Genomic DNA, 12,566 nt, shown 5'->3' on the forward strand with positions numbered 1-12,566 from the left:
TGGTAATACACCCGGCCACTTGATAGAATGGCCGGATCAATTGCTAGGCACCATTAAAATGATATATAGATAGGGCACAAACTGACAGAGGTGACCAAAACCCACGCAGGGATCGATGACGCGTCCATAGAGTACAACCAACGAATCACGGAAGGTACGGGAAAAGCAACACAGAATATGTCAAGCCCATAGAATTAGATCATGCGGAGGTCCCCGATGCTCCATCTCTGATTTACAGTCGGAATTATAATGGTGGACCAGTGTGATCTGTTTAAAGGTGTATGATGTGAACAGGAAAATTAAGACCGTGCGCCCCAACCAACCATCATGCGTGACGAAAAGAAACCCCAAAAGGAATGACAATGCCCAAGATGCAAATGCTCCCATGCAAACCGCAACCCTAAATGCCGAATCCCATGCCATTTTGAGTAAAACCGTTTGTTGAGATCATTTCCAGCATAAGCAACCTAATCCCAAAACCGCTTCTATCGTACAATTCACTTTCAAGTCCACCGAACCATTTGTTTCGAGTCATCATTTGCACATATATAGATATCTTTCTCCTTCGCTCGACAACCTTCTGATTATAGACTACCGTCGAGACTGACCCTGTTGTTGTGCAAGTCTCGCTGCCTGTGCTTGATCCCACGACGCTCCATACGGCTGTGGTGGGGTATGTTGCTGTATTGGAGACTGCTGTACATAGCCATTAGCACCGTACTGTCCTACCGGTTGCTGTGGACTTTGCACATCCCACCCCTGGGGAGGGAAATAGCCCTGCTGCTGAAATCCCTGACCAGGAGTTGAGTAGGCGAGTGGCTGCGGGAAATTCCGTGGCATTCCCGTCGCGACTGGGCTAGGGTAGCTGCCCCGAGCCGAGCTCATCTGTTGCATCTGCATCTGCGTCTGCTGTCGCTTATTCTCCATCTTGCGCCTTTCAATTTCGGCTTGCACGGCGGCCGAAGTTACGTTTTGTTTTGCAAGCGCCCTTTGCTCATCCCGTTGCTCTACATACCCGAATAAACCCGCCGGCGGAGGACGTTGAGCATCTTTTGCGTTCTTGGTCAGATCTATCAAGGGGGTACCAGTCGCCCTGGCAATATTTTCTTGCTCCCGGGCTGACAGCGTGGTTGGTTTGTTTGTACCTAAAATCGGGCCTGCACCTCGGGACTGAGGACGGCTGAGGGGACGGCTGGGAGGACGACCCGGTGAGTCTAGAGTTGGTGTTCGCTGATGCTGAGCCTGAAATTGCGACCAGTCTCCAGAGACTTGGCGGCTTACGGGCGAAGTGTTGCTGGACTTGCTCCTTCCGTGAGCAGGTATTGGCGACGTTCGAGGCTGAGCGGCCATGGTAGCACGCTGCTGGACCCATTCCTCTGGGTCAAGCTTTGGTCGGCTCGATTGAGCCCCGACGGTAACACTCATTCCAGGCTGCCAGGCAACATTCCTACCATCTGTTCCTCTTGCAGACTCGGGAGAGTTAGGGCTAGCACCGCCGGATATTTGCGAGTCGCGCTTCCGATCACTAGAAACTTCCGCGAGTTCTGCGAGTCTCTCCCTGGACCTCGATGCTCTGTCGTGAATAACCTGTGTCATAGTGCCGCTTGTGCCGGGACGCGACCTTCCTTCGCGTGTTAAATCGTAAGTAGGTCCAAAGTCAATATCTGGAATGTCTGTGGAAGTCTCTTCTTTCTTTTGCTGCACCCCGTAATCGGGATTTCCCACTCTCCGCAAAACGCCACTTCGAGGGCGATCTTCACGTCTTACTGGTAACTTTTTGTTCCTAGATTCAGCGCTGTTCGTGCTAGCATAGTCAGGGGTCGAGGAAGAAGCAGTGTCATCGTCGTAATTACTGCTCGAATTGCTGAGGGCTCTCAGTAGTGATGGGTTGAGTAGTGATGGGTCGATGTAATCGAGGTTGTCGAGTGTCTCGGGATCGATTACATTCTTTCGTAAACTGCCGAGACTTGAGCTTGCTGGTGATGAAGGATTGTCATGNTCCTCTCGTGAGGGCGTTAAAGACCGGCCTGGCAATGGCTTACGATGTGTCTGACCGCTTCCATCTAAAGTGGGGTCCAGCTCGCCGTGTTGGCCGGTGTAATGCTGAGATTGGGGAATCTCGGCGTGTTCGGGGACTGGAGGGCCCGCTGGGGGAAACGATGCATTCGGGCCGGGGGAAAATTCGGGCTGTTCAACATACGGCGAGGCAGGGATGGTGGGTAGTCTATTGCCCGTTTGACCGGATCTAGGAACTATCCCTGGGTGATAAGCAGACTGGTCAGCTGGCAAGCCTCTGCTGTTAGCATCCATGTAAGAACCCCATTGATTCCTCTCTTCCATACGTCTCTCATACTCTCCACTCCGCCTACCATCATTCTTGAATGTGTCTTGGCCCCTCCATGCCGCAGCTGCTCCAGCGGCTGCTAGAGTAACAGGCAGTGGTGTGTGACTGGCATCTGCCAATTGATGGAGTGTAGCTGAGTCCATCTGTACGTTTGCTTTCAGTAATTCAAGGGGCTGGAATGGCTGCGTTGGGGGCTTTTGACCTGGTGCATGAGCGAAAGCGGGTGGTGACGCTACGGGTCCTCGAGGCCGAGCTGCAGAAGCCGAGGCTTGTAGATTAGGTAGGAAATGCGGTTCTGGAGTTCCACGTTCGTCGCCTTCTGAAGCTGTGTCGTAAGCCTCACGTTGTGGGCTGGCTAAATTCTCGCCATTTAGAACACGATGTTCTGGGGGAGGCGGTGGAATATCGTGTTGATCATTTGCGCCGATGCCGTACGCTAATCGAGACGGATTGTCCGACTGATACTGTTTGTAGCCATGGGCCTCTGAAACTGAACGTTGATGGCGAGGAAGTCCAGACGTGACGGGAGGCGCCGATTCAACGCGTCGAGGACCGTCCGTTTCTCCAGCGCGGGTTGGAGAGGTTCTGCGGGTAGACGGCTGTGAGCGAATGGATGCGCTTTCGTCAAATCTTAAGGTCCCGTTGCGCGATGGAGGTAAGCTCGTTCTGCTGACGGTGTTTCTCCGACTACTTGCTCTGCTTCTGTCACGGCTTGGGCCTGCAGTCATCCGCTTCGAGGTGAGGTCCTTCAGTTGCTTCCTCCATTGTCGCCCAGACCAAGTCTGGCTTCCCTCGGTGTGGATAAGACTGACGACGTCCCACATTTCAAGGTAACCGTAGCGTCTGTTTGTTGGCATGGCAAACATTAACCCTCGAGTGTCAAGAACGTCCGAGGCTAGTTTGTTGGGACGGCCATAGAGGGCAAAGGTGTCAAATACGGGAAACAGGAACCGTAGCATGATTTCAAACCCAGAGACAGCAGGATGAACTTCTGGCAGGACGAATACAAACCCCTCTGTGACAGACTCCGGCTGCGAGTGGATCGTAATCTTTCCTTCAATTTTAACGAGGGTGGATTGATCAATGAGAGGTTTTGATTGCGGATAAATAGCGAAAGCCGAATATGCTTCAGTAACTGTAGCAATGGGTCTCGTCCTTTTCGTGAATTTCTTGGTGTCATAAAATTTGACGTCGCCTTTTAGGATAACCGGAGAGCGATCGTACATGTTCTGCTTCCTAATTGTCCTTTGTAGCTTGGTGTATTCCTTTTCATCCGGGGGTGTTATGACACACCAACATCGTCTCCAAGGGGTTCCAGCTCCAAACCGAACACGGGCCCAATCTTCATGCTTTACTCTCGTTCGCTCTAGAATGGTGCGGATGTTGTTCAGGGTTTTGCCTTTGCCTGCAATCAAAGATCCTGTGTATGCTTCTTGCAGCGTTGTGTGTTCGTACATGGCAAGGCGGATGCCAGCAGTCCATTGCGTGAGTGAATTGAATGAATTGAAGTGAAATAGGTATTTGTTGCTCGCCGCCGTTGAGACGCTCAAAATGTTCTCTAGTTTCTGACCGTCGCCTAATTGCATCGAAGGCATCTTTTGGAAGTCAGTAACTAGCGAAAGCATGATAAATTAGGGAGAAGACATACCATGGTGATTGCGGCATCTGTAAGATTGATGAAGCTTGGGAGCACATTGGCATCCCTTCCGGCCTTGTCTAACTCACTGGCATCCCACAGGGACAGAACGGTGCCTACGAGTTGAGCAAAACACTCTTGCCAAACCCGGTCTGGCGCAGGCCGTCCACCTAGCAGCTGTGAGCACGATAAAATGATGATTAATGGCGTCATAACCTACGAGAATCGGTGTCATGAAACTTCAAGAAATAGCCTTCTTGGTATAGCTTGTTTGAATGGCTGTTCAAAAAGGTGAAGATACGCTGCAGCTCGGGTAGCGTGTCGTGACCCACCTCCATTACCGGTGGCTGGTATGTTTGGATCATGGATACTGGTCGTGACGAAGGCCTTGAATCAGATCTGTGGTGTTGTGCAGCAGTGGGCGAGGATCTGGAGTAGCTTTCAAGCTGGGATGTCGACGCGGAGGCATCGGTAGGAGCACTTTGTTGAACGGAGAAGCTGGCTTGCTTTGCCGGAGAAGTGGCAGGTGAGGGAGATTCAGCGGTAGTTGGAGATTTGCGAGGTGAGCCGCCCCATTCTGACATGAAGGAAAGAACTAAGGAGGAGCCAAGAAACACGTTAGCCAGGTGAAGCGGGTGAAGGGGGAATAAGGTAAAATATAGTCAAGGGCCGGATATCGTGCTTACCTCTTGGTCGAGGCATTCTGAAAGTTTACAATTGCCAAGCGAGTGGCCTCTCGCGCAACCAGGACGATGGTATTAAAGTGGTAACGCGGACAAGCCCAAGGTTTTTTAGAGCAGCTTTCGTTGGTTCAGCCGCGCAAGCCACAGGGCGGCGGATGACGCGGGATTTGGCAGGAGCAACAAAGGGGAATAATACGGGAGACAAAACGAGCGACAAGGCGAGCTGGAGTGCAGGAAGGGAGAATTCGAGGCCGGAAAGGGATGTTGAGGGACGGAGGAGTGAAGGAGCTGAGTAGTAGAGATGTGGACTAGCGATGGACGAGTTGGCGATGGTGGACGGGATTTTCTTTGGCGTTATGACGAAGCGGAAGCGAGTGCCTTTTGCTGGGCAGGGCACGGTAGGATCAATAGCGGGTGGTTTTAGCCTAGGGATCAGATACCAGGGTCCACCAGGGGTGCTGACGGAAGCGTCGTATTGCTTGATGTATTGGGAACAACTAGACGACTATTCTGCAAGAAGAAAGTAAAGCAAATCTTTCACAGGAATGTGGAGGGCTGTGGAGGGACCTGTGGAGAGAAGAGGAACTTAAAACCCCAAAAAAGGCGCCGGGACCTCGCGGCTTGAGTCTGGTGTCTGACGAGTTCCCAGTATTAGCTAGCTAGGCACGCAGCCATCCAGAGACCACTTTTGGCACCATGACGGACGCTGGGATGAGCCTACGACCAACCCACGGCCATCGAACCAGCCCACGACCAGCCCACACCAGCCCACAACCAGCGCGCAAAAACCCACCCGCCGTGTCCACTCGAGAGCGCTCGTATCTGCCCTAGCCAAGCGCCGACTGCTGGCCAGCTGCTGCTCTCGAGCCCGGCCCTGTCCACTGCTTTCGTCTAACTGCCATTGCTATTTTGGAGACACAGGGTATTTGGACGGACAGAACTCCCACAGCGCATATTTTTCCCCACGGCGGGTTTTCCCCGGAATATCACCGTGTTCTCGAAACATGGACCGGCTTCGGTGGCTTTGCGTTGCTGCTGCCCCTTCCCTGCACCTGCATAATCGCCCGGGAGCAAACGGATCAACGTGATGCCTTTGCCTGTGCCCGCAGCTCTCTGCCTCGCCTTTGCCTCTTTGAAATGCCCAGCTCCCCCCCCGCCGCAGCCTTGCCAATCGAAACATGCAAGTGACTTTTTCAGCCTTGCTGCAGTAAATTTAGCAGTAATTTAATATGATCGAGCCTCGCCGCTGTTAACCTGTTTGCCCCTCCGCTGTTTCTCCAGCTGCCCAAGAGTGCCTGACTGGGTACAAATCTCAATGTCGCTCCGTATCCCGTGACGAGCGTCACGGGTAGATAGGCCTTGGCATCGATGGCTTATGGAAAGTCTCCAAAAAGTGTCCAACGCGCTTGAGCGTGTTGAGCGTACTTTCACCTCCGCCACATCTTCACGCCTCGCTGCCATTACATGCCGCAATGCGCGTCGCTCTATAATCCTTCTATCGTCCTTCTATCGTTCCATCATCCATCGTCTCGTACTCACCACCTCTCATCCTCCTCGCCTGCTTTGAAGCCCCTCTTGCCCTCTCTCCGTCCGACAAACACCATCAACATTGCATCTTTGTCATCTGAGCCTGCGCCCGCACTCGCCTCAAAGCTAGCTTACCAACAGGTGGCAACTGCCGTATGGTACTAGCATTGAGGTCCACGCGCTACCCTGACCATTGACCCTTGTCTTGTTGTGAGTCTCCGCACAGTTCAAGGGACGTAACACGCTTCACGTCTGACTCTTGTATCCGAGCTACCAGCATTGCTTCTTGGCTATAACTTCATCGTCGAGCCCGTTTCGCCTCCTCGCTGCACCATGCCTCGTAAGAGCAAGACACCTCGTCGCTCCACATCTGCGCGGAAGGACTTCGAGTCAGAGTCAACTCCACAGACAAACGGGAATGGCGAGGTGCAGGATATCAAGCAGGAAGCCGAGGAACCTCAAAGACCACGAACGAATTGGGCCATGGTGGACCCCTCCAATTTCCCGGGGTTTACGATACAATACCACCCAAGTCTTACGGAAATCAAGAAGGAAAACAAGAAGAAGCGCAAACGCGATGAGGAGTCCGAGCGGATAATGCAGGAGAATCCATTCGATAAGAACCTCAGTACCATCTTCTCCGTCAAGCCTGCGGATTTTTGGGAGGATACAAGCCGGTACCGCAAGTTCACAAGTGAGTCGAGTTCTTCGTGCAGGTTTCTCTTTGCGTGACGTCAAATCTAACCCCTCAGTCATGAACGAAACTTTTGCCGTTAACGACACCGTCTTCATCAAATCCAGCGAAGACGAAGATCCTGATCCCGACGCTCCCATCAAAGGTTGGGTTGCGCGTGTGCTAGAAGTGCGCGCTGGTGACGAACAGCACGTTTACCTCCGTATATACTGGCTATACCGGCCCGAAGACTTGCCCGGCGGAAGGAGGGATTATCACGGCCGTAACGAGCTGATCGCAAGCAACGACATGCAGATCATCGACGCAATGACGGTGAATGCCAAGGCTAACGTGCGACACTGGGTTGAATTGGAGGACAAGTCGGAGGTCTTTCCTGGCGACCAACTTTTTTGGCGACAGACGTACAATCTGAGGCCAAAGGGCAGAGAGTCGCCTCTCTCGGTAAGTGTGGCCCGCCAATGCTACCTATCGTACTATTTGGAGGGGACTAATCCAATCATACTTAGTTTCTTACCCTTCACTGTATCGACGAGGAACCTTGCAACCCTGACCGCCTCTTAATTCAATGCAGTAACCCTGGGTGTAAGAAATGGCTACACGCGGCCTGCATTGAGTCCGCCGCTATCAAAGACGCTTATGAATCGCATGGTCTGGTGTATCCCGACGAAAAAGAAGAGACCGACCAGAAGACTCCTACCGCAAAAGGCACGCGCACAAGTGCGAGAACAAACGGTGCTTTCGGAACGCCAAAAGGCACGCCACTACACTTGACTCCAGTTTCCAAGAAGAAAGGAAGGAAGAAGAAGAACTCGGCTGTGAGCGTAGATATCGATGGGGATGGGTCGTCTTTACTCTTCAAAGCGGAGGTAATTGATGGATCAGAGGCCGAAGGGACAAAGACGAGGCTAGTGCTGACGGATTTGAGGGAAGGAGAGGAGAATAAGACATGGGAGGTCGATATGAAGTGTCTTATCTGTGGAATGCGTATCGAGGAAGTAGAGCAGGAGCAGGAGCAAGAGCAAGAGCAAGACGAGAAAGAAAAAGTGCTGAGTGAGATGGGCAGCGAGGAACACGAGGCAGAGGAGGCAAAACCTTCACTTTCAGGATCCTTCTTCTGAGAGGCGGCAAATCCGAGTTTCCAGGAAGACCAATGGACCAGGTCAAGTGAGTGAGCAGAAGCCCGAGCGGGAGCCTGAGTGGGGGTGGATTTTGACTTGTGTGCTGCATGGCGCTATACATGAGTTTCGACCAGTCAGTGGAAGTCAAGAAATCGGAAAAGACTTCGTTCATCGGCGCCGTGTCGCGGCAGGTAGAGATAGGTGTTTATGCGGTTCGGTTTATGCGTCAATTTTTGGGGCAGGAGAACTAAAGGCGTTTAACACATTATTAGTCTTGAGAGCAAGCGTTTAGGGAGCAAGTATTTGTTCAGAATGTACGGATATGGATGCAGACATCAATCTAGGAATTGAAGCAAAGTTACAAATATATGAGGCACGCAGATAGAGCCATTGCATATGTACGAGCGCCATAGCTAGACCACTTCCCAAGCACTGAGATTCGAAAGCTTAAGATGGTAGACGGATATACCTCACCTATAAAGGGGTAACATGTACGGGGCAGACGCCCTCCCTGCTAGTATGCTAGCAGAATAATACAGCCCAACCATTTCGCAAGGGCTTGCTTATTTTGAAAACATACTAGCAGGGAGGGCGTCTGCCCCGTTCGTGATACCCCCTTGTACATGATAAATCTCGGCTAAGAAGTCCTAGCAACCCCTAGTTGCCCCCCACCAAGCCATCTTGGCGTTTTAACTTCACTCCATCATCAAACGAAACACAGAACGAATGTAAAACGAAACGCAGGGCCAGACGAACCGCCCACGCCATTTTCCCACACTGTAGCTATGACGGTTGGCCTTCTTACTACCTACCCATTTCCTATCAGGCTCCGCTCTCTGGAATACAACTGCTCCGCTGTATTCGACACCCTGCCGGACTCTTAGACCTTCAAGGTCGTATCTCGTAGAACTTTCGAATGGGAACTCTACGTGTGCTCTCGAGTTACTTATCTGCCATTGGATAGTGCAATACAACTTCATTGTTGTGTTCTCATAGAACCTGCTTTGATGAAGCCGTCCGCTAGGTGCTGAAAATGACCTCCCTTCTCGATCTCCCGGACGACATTTTCCTCGAAATCTTTTCATATTTTGCTTTCTCTAAACGCGATCTCATTCGTATTTCAACACTATCTCGCCGTCTCAGCATTCTTTCTCGTGGTCAAATTTACCGGCATGTTCATCTGCTCGTTGTTCTCGTCCCCGCCACGCACCTTGAATGCGGAAGAAAACCTGGACGCGGGAATCCTCGAACCGGAAATTCGGAGCCTGACCATCGATCATTCTCTCTCTTCTTCCGCAGCATCAGCAACAATCCTTCCCTAGCTCCCCTCGTGCGGAGCCTCCGCCTGGAATGGAAGCCATACTCAGCAGGAGACGAGTCCACGTACGCCGTAATCAACGCGCTGCTCGCCCGCCTGTCGAACATCACCCGTCTCGAATTCACCGCCGACGACGACCGGGGAAACGGCTACGGCTCCTTCAATCCCACCTTCCTGGACGTCAACCCGATGCGCCGCCTCCGCACCATCGAGCTCGACGTCTTCTTCCTCTCCTCCACGGCACTCGCCCAGCTAATGCTCGTGCCGACCGTCGAATCCATCACCGCAACCCGCTTCCGCGACGCCGCCAAACCAGTCCTGCAGCCCGGGTCCATGCTCGCCGACTTCACGGCCCTGCCCCTCGCCTTCCCGACCCGCCTGCGCCACCTGAACCTGGGCATCTTCCGCATCCCGCTCCCGGTCCTGCACAGCATCCTCAAGCACGCCCCGCACCTGCGCCGCCTGGCCGCCACGCTGCCGGGCCGCGGCAACCCGACCGACGTGCGCGCTCCGCTCAACGCCCGCCGCCTGCGTCCCGCGGCCATCGTGCGCGCGCTCGACCCCGTGCGGCATGCGCTGCAGGAGCTTAGCCTCGTCAACGACCGCCACGAGTGGGCGGGGTCGGACGGCACGCGGGCTGATTTCAGCACGTTCAGGCAGCTGCGAAAGATGCGCGTCGCGCCGGGACTGTGGTTCTCGTGGGGCGCGTACGCGNAGGCCGTTAGCCACAAGGTGGACCAGGGGTTTTGCTGGTGCAAGGAGGTGCGGGAGGGCGTGTGGAAGATGCTGCCGCGGAGCTTGGAGGAGCTGGAGGTATGGGCTCCAATCTCTCTCCCTTGTCGTCTTTGTATCCCTTTTTCACGCATCCCCGTACCATTTTTGGCTATCCCCGTGTTATCTTTTCCCTTCGATATCTACATTTACTTTTTTTTTCCGGATCGTCAACCGGTGAATGTGCGAGTTACTGATATCCGCCCAGGTCTTCTTCCAATTCGACTCCGGCCTCTTCTGCGTCGGGCACTACTTCCTCGAAATGTTCGAGGGGCTCCCCGCGCTGCCGCCGCCCGCCTACGCCTGGATCCAGGAACTCGCGACCCACAAGGCGGCGTGTTTCCCGAAGCTCCACACCGTCAGGCTCGTCGAGCAGCTGTCCACGGGCAACAGCTTCTCCGGCATTTCGTTCGAGGAGCTGAGCTGGACGCCCCCGCGCGAGCTGGTCGAGACGTTCAAGGCGGCTGATATAGAGCTGAAGATCACGTTGAGGAGCAATAATCGGAAAGAGGAGAAGCAGCTGCTTTCCTGCTGCGTGGTGGCGCATGCGTATGGGCGGAAGTGTTGTGGCGACTGAGAGAAGCGGATAGGGTTGGTATCTAATCGAGGATTTTGGAAGAGTATTCGGGACCCTTTTCTCGTAATTTCTGTACCTCTGCCTTCTCCGAGAAGGCTGGGACTACACTCCTGTATTTATTCTGTCGCCTGAACATACTTGTATTCTCATATTGTCTAAAGTTAATCATAAGGCAATAATGTAAATGATCCCGATTTTTCATTTGGATTATCGTTCAAAATCTGGTGAGTTTTGTACATTGAAACCAACCTAGCTACATCTCAAATGAAATTTACGGAGAAAGACCGCTCAAAAGCACTACAAGAAACCATCTAAGTACGCCATGAACCATGCACCCGAGCCCGAAGCTTACCGATTGATTGAGAGAAAGAACTATGCCCATGCACCAACAAGAGCCATCAAAGCAGCACCGCCAGCAACGGCAGCACAGGCTTCAACCCGCCTCCTGCCTTTTAGCGTCTCATAGCTTTCATCGCTGAGAAAGTCCTCGGCCAGCAGTTCGACCAAGCCAGCAAAGAGGAGTAGCCCGCTGCTGATGGCGTTCATGACGCCGACAGTCAGTAAGCCTGTCTGAGAGGCTGGGTCATAGAGATTGTGGATAAGAAGTCCAATGGCTTGGCCAACTGGAGTCGTGGTTCCATAAGCGAGTGCCATGAGCCACGGCTTGGGAGATTTTGGTGCGAATCGTAGGGTGGCAATCCGGGATCCCAGTGCAAGGCCTTCGAAAGTTTGATGGAAGCTGATGGCAACAAGAAGTACGATGAAGGACGTTCCAGTAGCTACACTCAGGGCCATACCGATGAACACGCTGTGGAAGAGAATTCCAGCTTCTAATAATAAACACTGCAGGAGCATTTTCTTTTGTTGCTGCGGCGTTAGCTCGCTATCGTTTATTGGCCCTGAAGATTGGTTGTAGTGGCGATGATTCGGATGATGCTCACCCCTCCGTTTGGAGTTGCCATTGAGAAGTCTCGACTCATCTGCATGATCCGTGGTATCCAATTCCTCAAGGTCAAGATCTGAATCTTCCTCCTCTGTTTCATTCTTATTTTCCGCGCGCGGCAGCGGAGAGTGTGAAGGAGAGGAGGGGGAGCGTCCTACAATTAAGTTTTCGGCTGACCCGGGAATGTCATTGAGCGTGATATCCGGAGGAATCTCGTTCATTCCAAGTCTGCCCTGCCTGAACCTTCCGAAACTGTTGCTCTTTTTATGGACCGGCCTCGTGTTATTATTCATCCTGGTGTGATGCGTATCGTCCGCAGGAAGTACATCATAATCGCTAGAATGAACGTGTCCAGCACCTCTTGAAGCAAAAAACATCTCTATTCCAACTACTACCAGCACAGCAATCATAGCGATGAGGCCTGGCATAGCCGTGTAGCCTTGGCTCCAGAAATACGGAAGACATGGGTCGGTCAAGGATTGAAAAGCTGTCGGAAGAAGGTGTACAAAGGCAGTTGCGATGAGCACGCCGGTCCCGAAATGGCGAGATAGGAAAAGGACATGATGGGGGACTGGGAGGCGTGGAAAGCGACGGGCAATGATGGGAGAGGAGCATGCTACAGCCTATTATTAACATAGGCTATATAAAGCTCGGGTATACTGGACCCACCTAAGGTGCTAAGAAGAAGGATAATTATTAGAGCTGCGACATGGAGAGGGGTGTTGTAATATTCTTTGGCCCCTTTGCTGCCACAGGGAGGTGGGTCATCATTCGGCTGTCTTCGGTGGAGCTCAGCGCGAAGGAGGTGGGTCGGAATGTCAGACCATGACAGCCCTAAGGTCAAGAATGTCTCATTAATCTCCGTATACGATAATAGCGGTGTGGTGTTGATGTGCCGACTTGCCTTGAGCGGGAGGGAAGCCGTCATAAGCCGGCATGTTCTAGGTGCTGGAAG

General features: G+C 52.8%; 3 protein-coding genes across 3 annotated transcripts; 1 reads left to right on the forward strand and 2 right to left on the reverse strand.

The window, feature by feature from the left end:
• Positions 1-507: 507 nt before the first annotated feature.
• On the reverse strand, positions 508-4,829 carry K441DRAFT_171338 (uncharacterized protein). Its single transcript, XM_067640320.1, has 4 exons — positions 4,667-4,829; positions 4,201-4,575; positions 3,993-4,150; positions 508-3,939 (listed from the first exon to the last, which is right to left on the reverse strand). The coding sequence occupies exons 1-4, from the start codon at positions 4,680-4,682 to the stop codon at positions 592-594; spliced, it is 3,897 nt and encodes a 1,298-aa protein (XP_067502332.1). The 5' UTR covers positions 4,683-4,829; the 3' UTR covers positions 508-591.
• A 1,844-nt stretch (positions 4,830-6,673) lies between these two features.
• Positions 6,674-8,002, forward strand: K441DRAFT_568939 (uncharacterized protein; the record flags this gene model as incomplete). Its single annotated transcript, XM_067643845.1, has 3 exons — positions 6,674-6,884; positions 6,943-7,325; positions 7,391-8,002. 3 exons carry the CDS (start codon positions 6,674-6,676, stop codon positions 8,000-8,002), a joined length of 1,206 nt encoding a protein of 401 aa, XP_067502333.1.
• A 3,038-nt stretch (positions 8,003-11,040) lies between these two features.
• On the reverse strand, positions 11,041-12,539 carry K441DRAFT_568436 (Zinc/iron permease; the record flags this gene model as incomplete). The annotated part of the gene is made up of 2 exons (XM_067643830.1): positions 11,041-12,227; positions 12,281-12,539. The coding sequence occupies 2 exons, from the start codon at positions 12,537-12,539 to the stop codon at positions 11,041-11,043; spliced, it is 1,446 nt and encodes a 481-aa protein (XP_067502334.1).
• Between the last annotated feature and the right edge of the window lie 27 nt (positions 12,540-12,566).

This window comes from Cenococcum geophilum, assembly GCF_001692895.1.
Source record: "Cenococcum geophilum 1.58 unplaced genomic scaffold K441scaffold_30, whole genome shotgun sequence".
NCBI classification, from domain to species: Eukaryota; Fungi; Ascomycota; class Dothideomycetes; order Gloniales; family Gloniaceae; genus Cenococcum; species Cenococcum geophilum.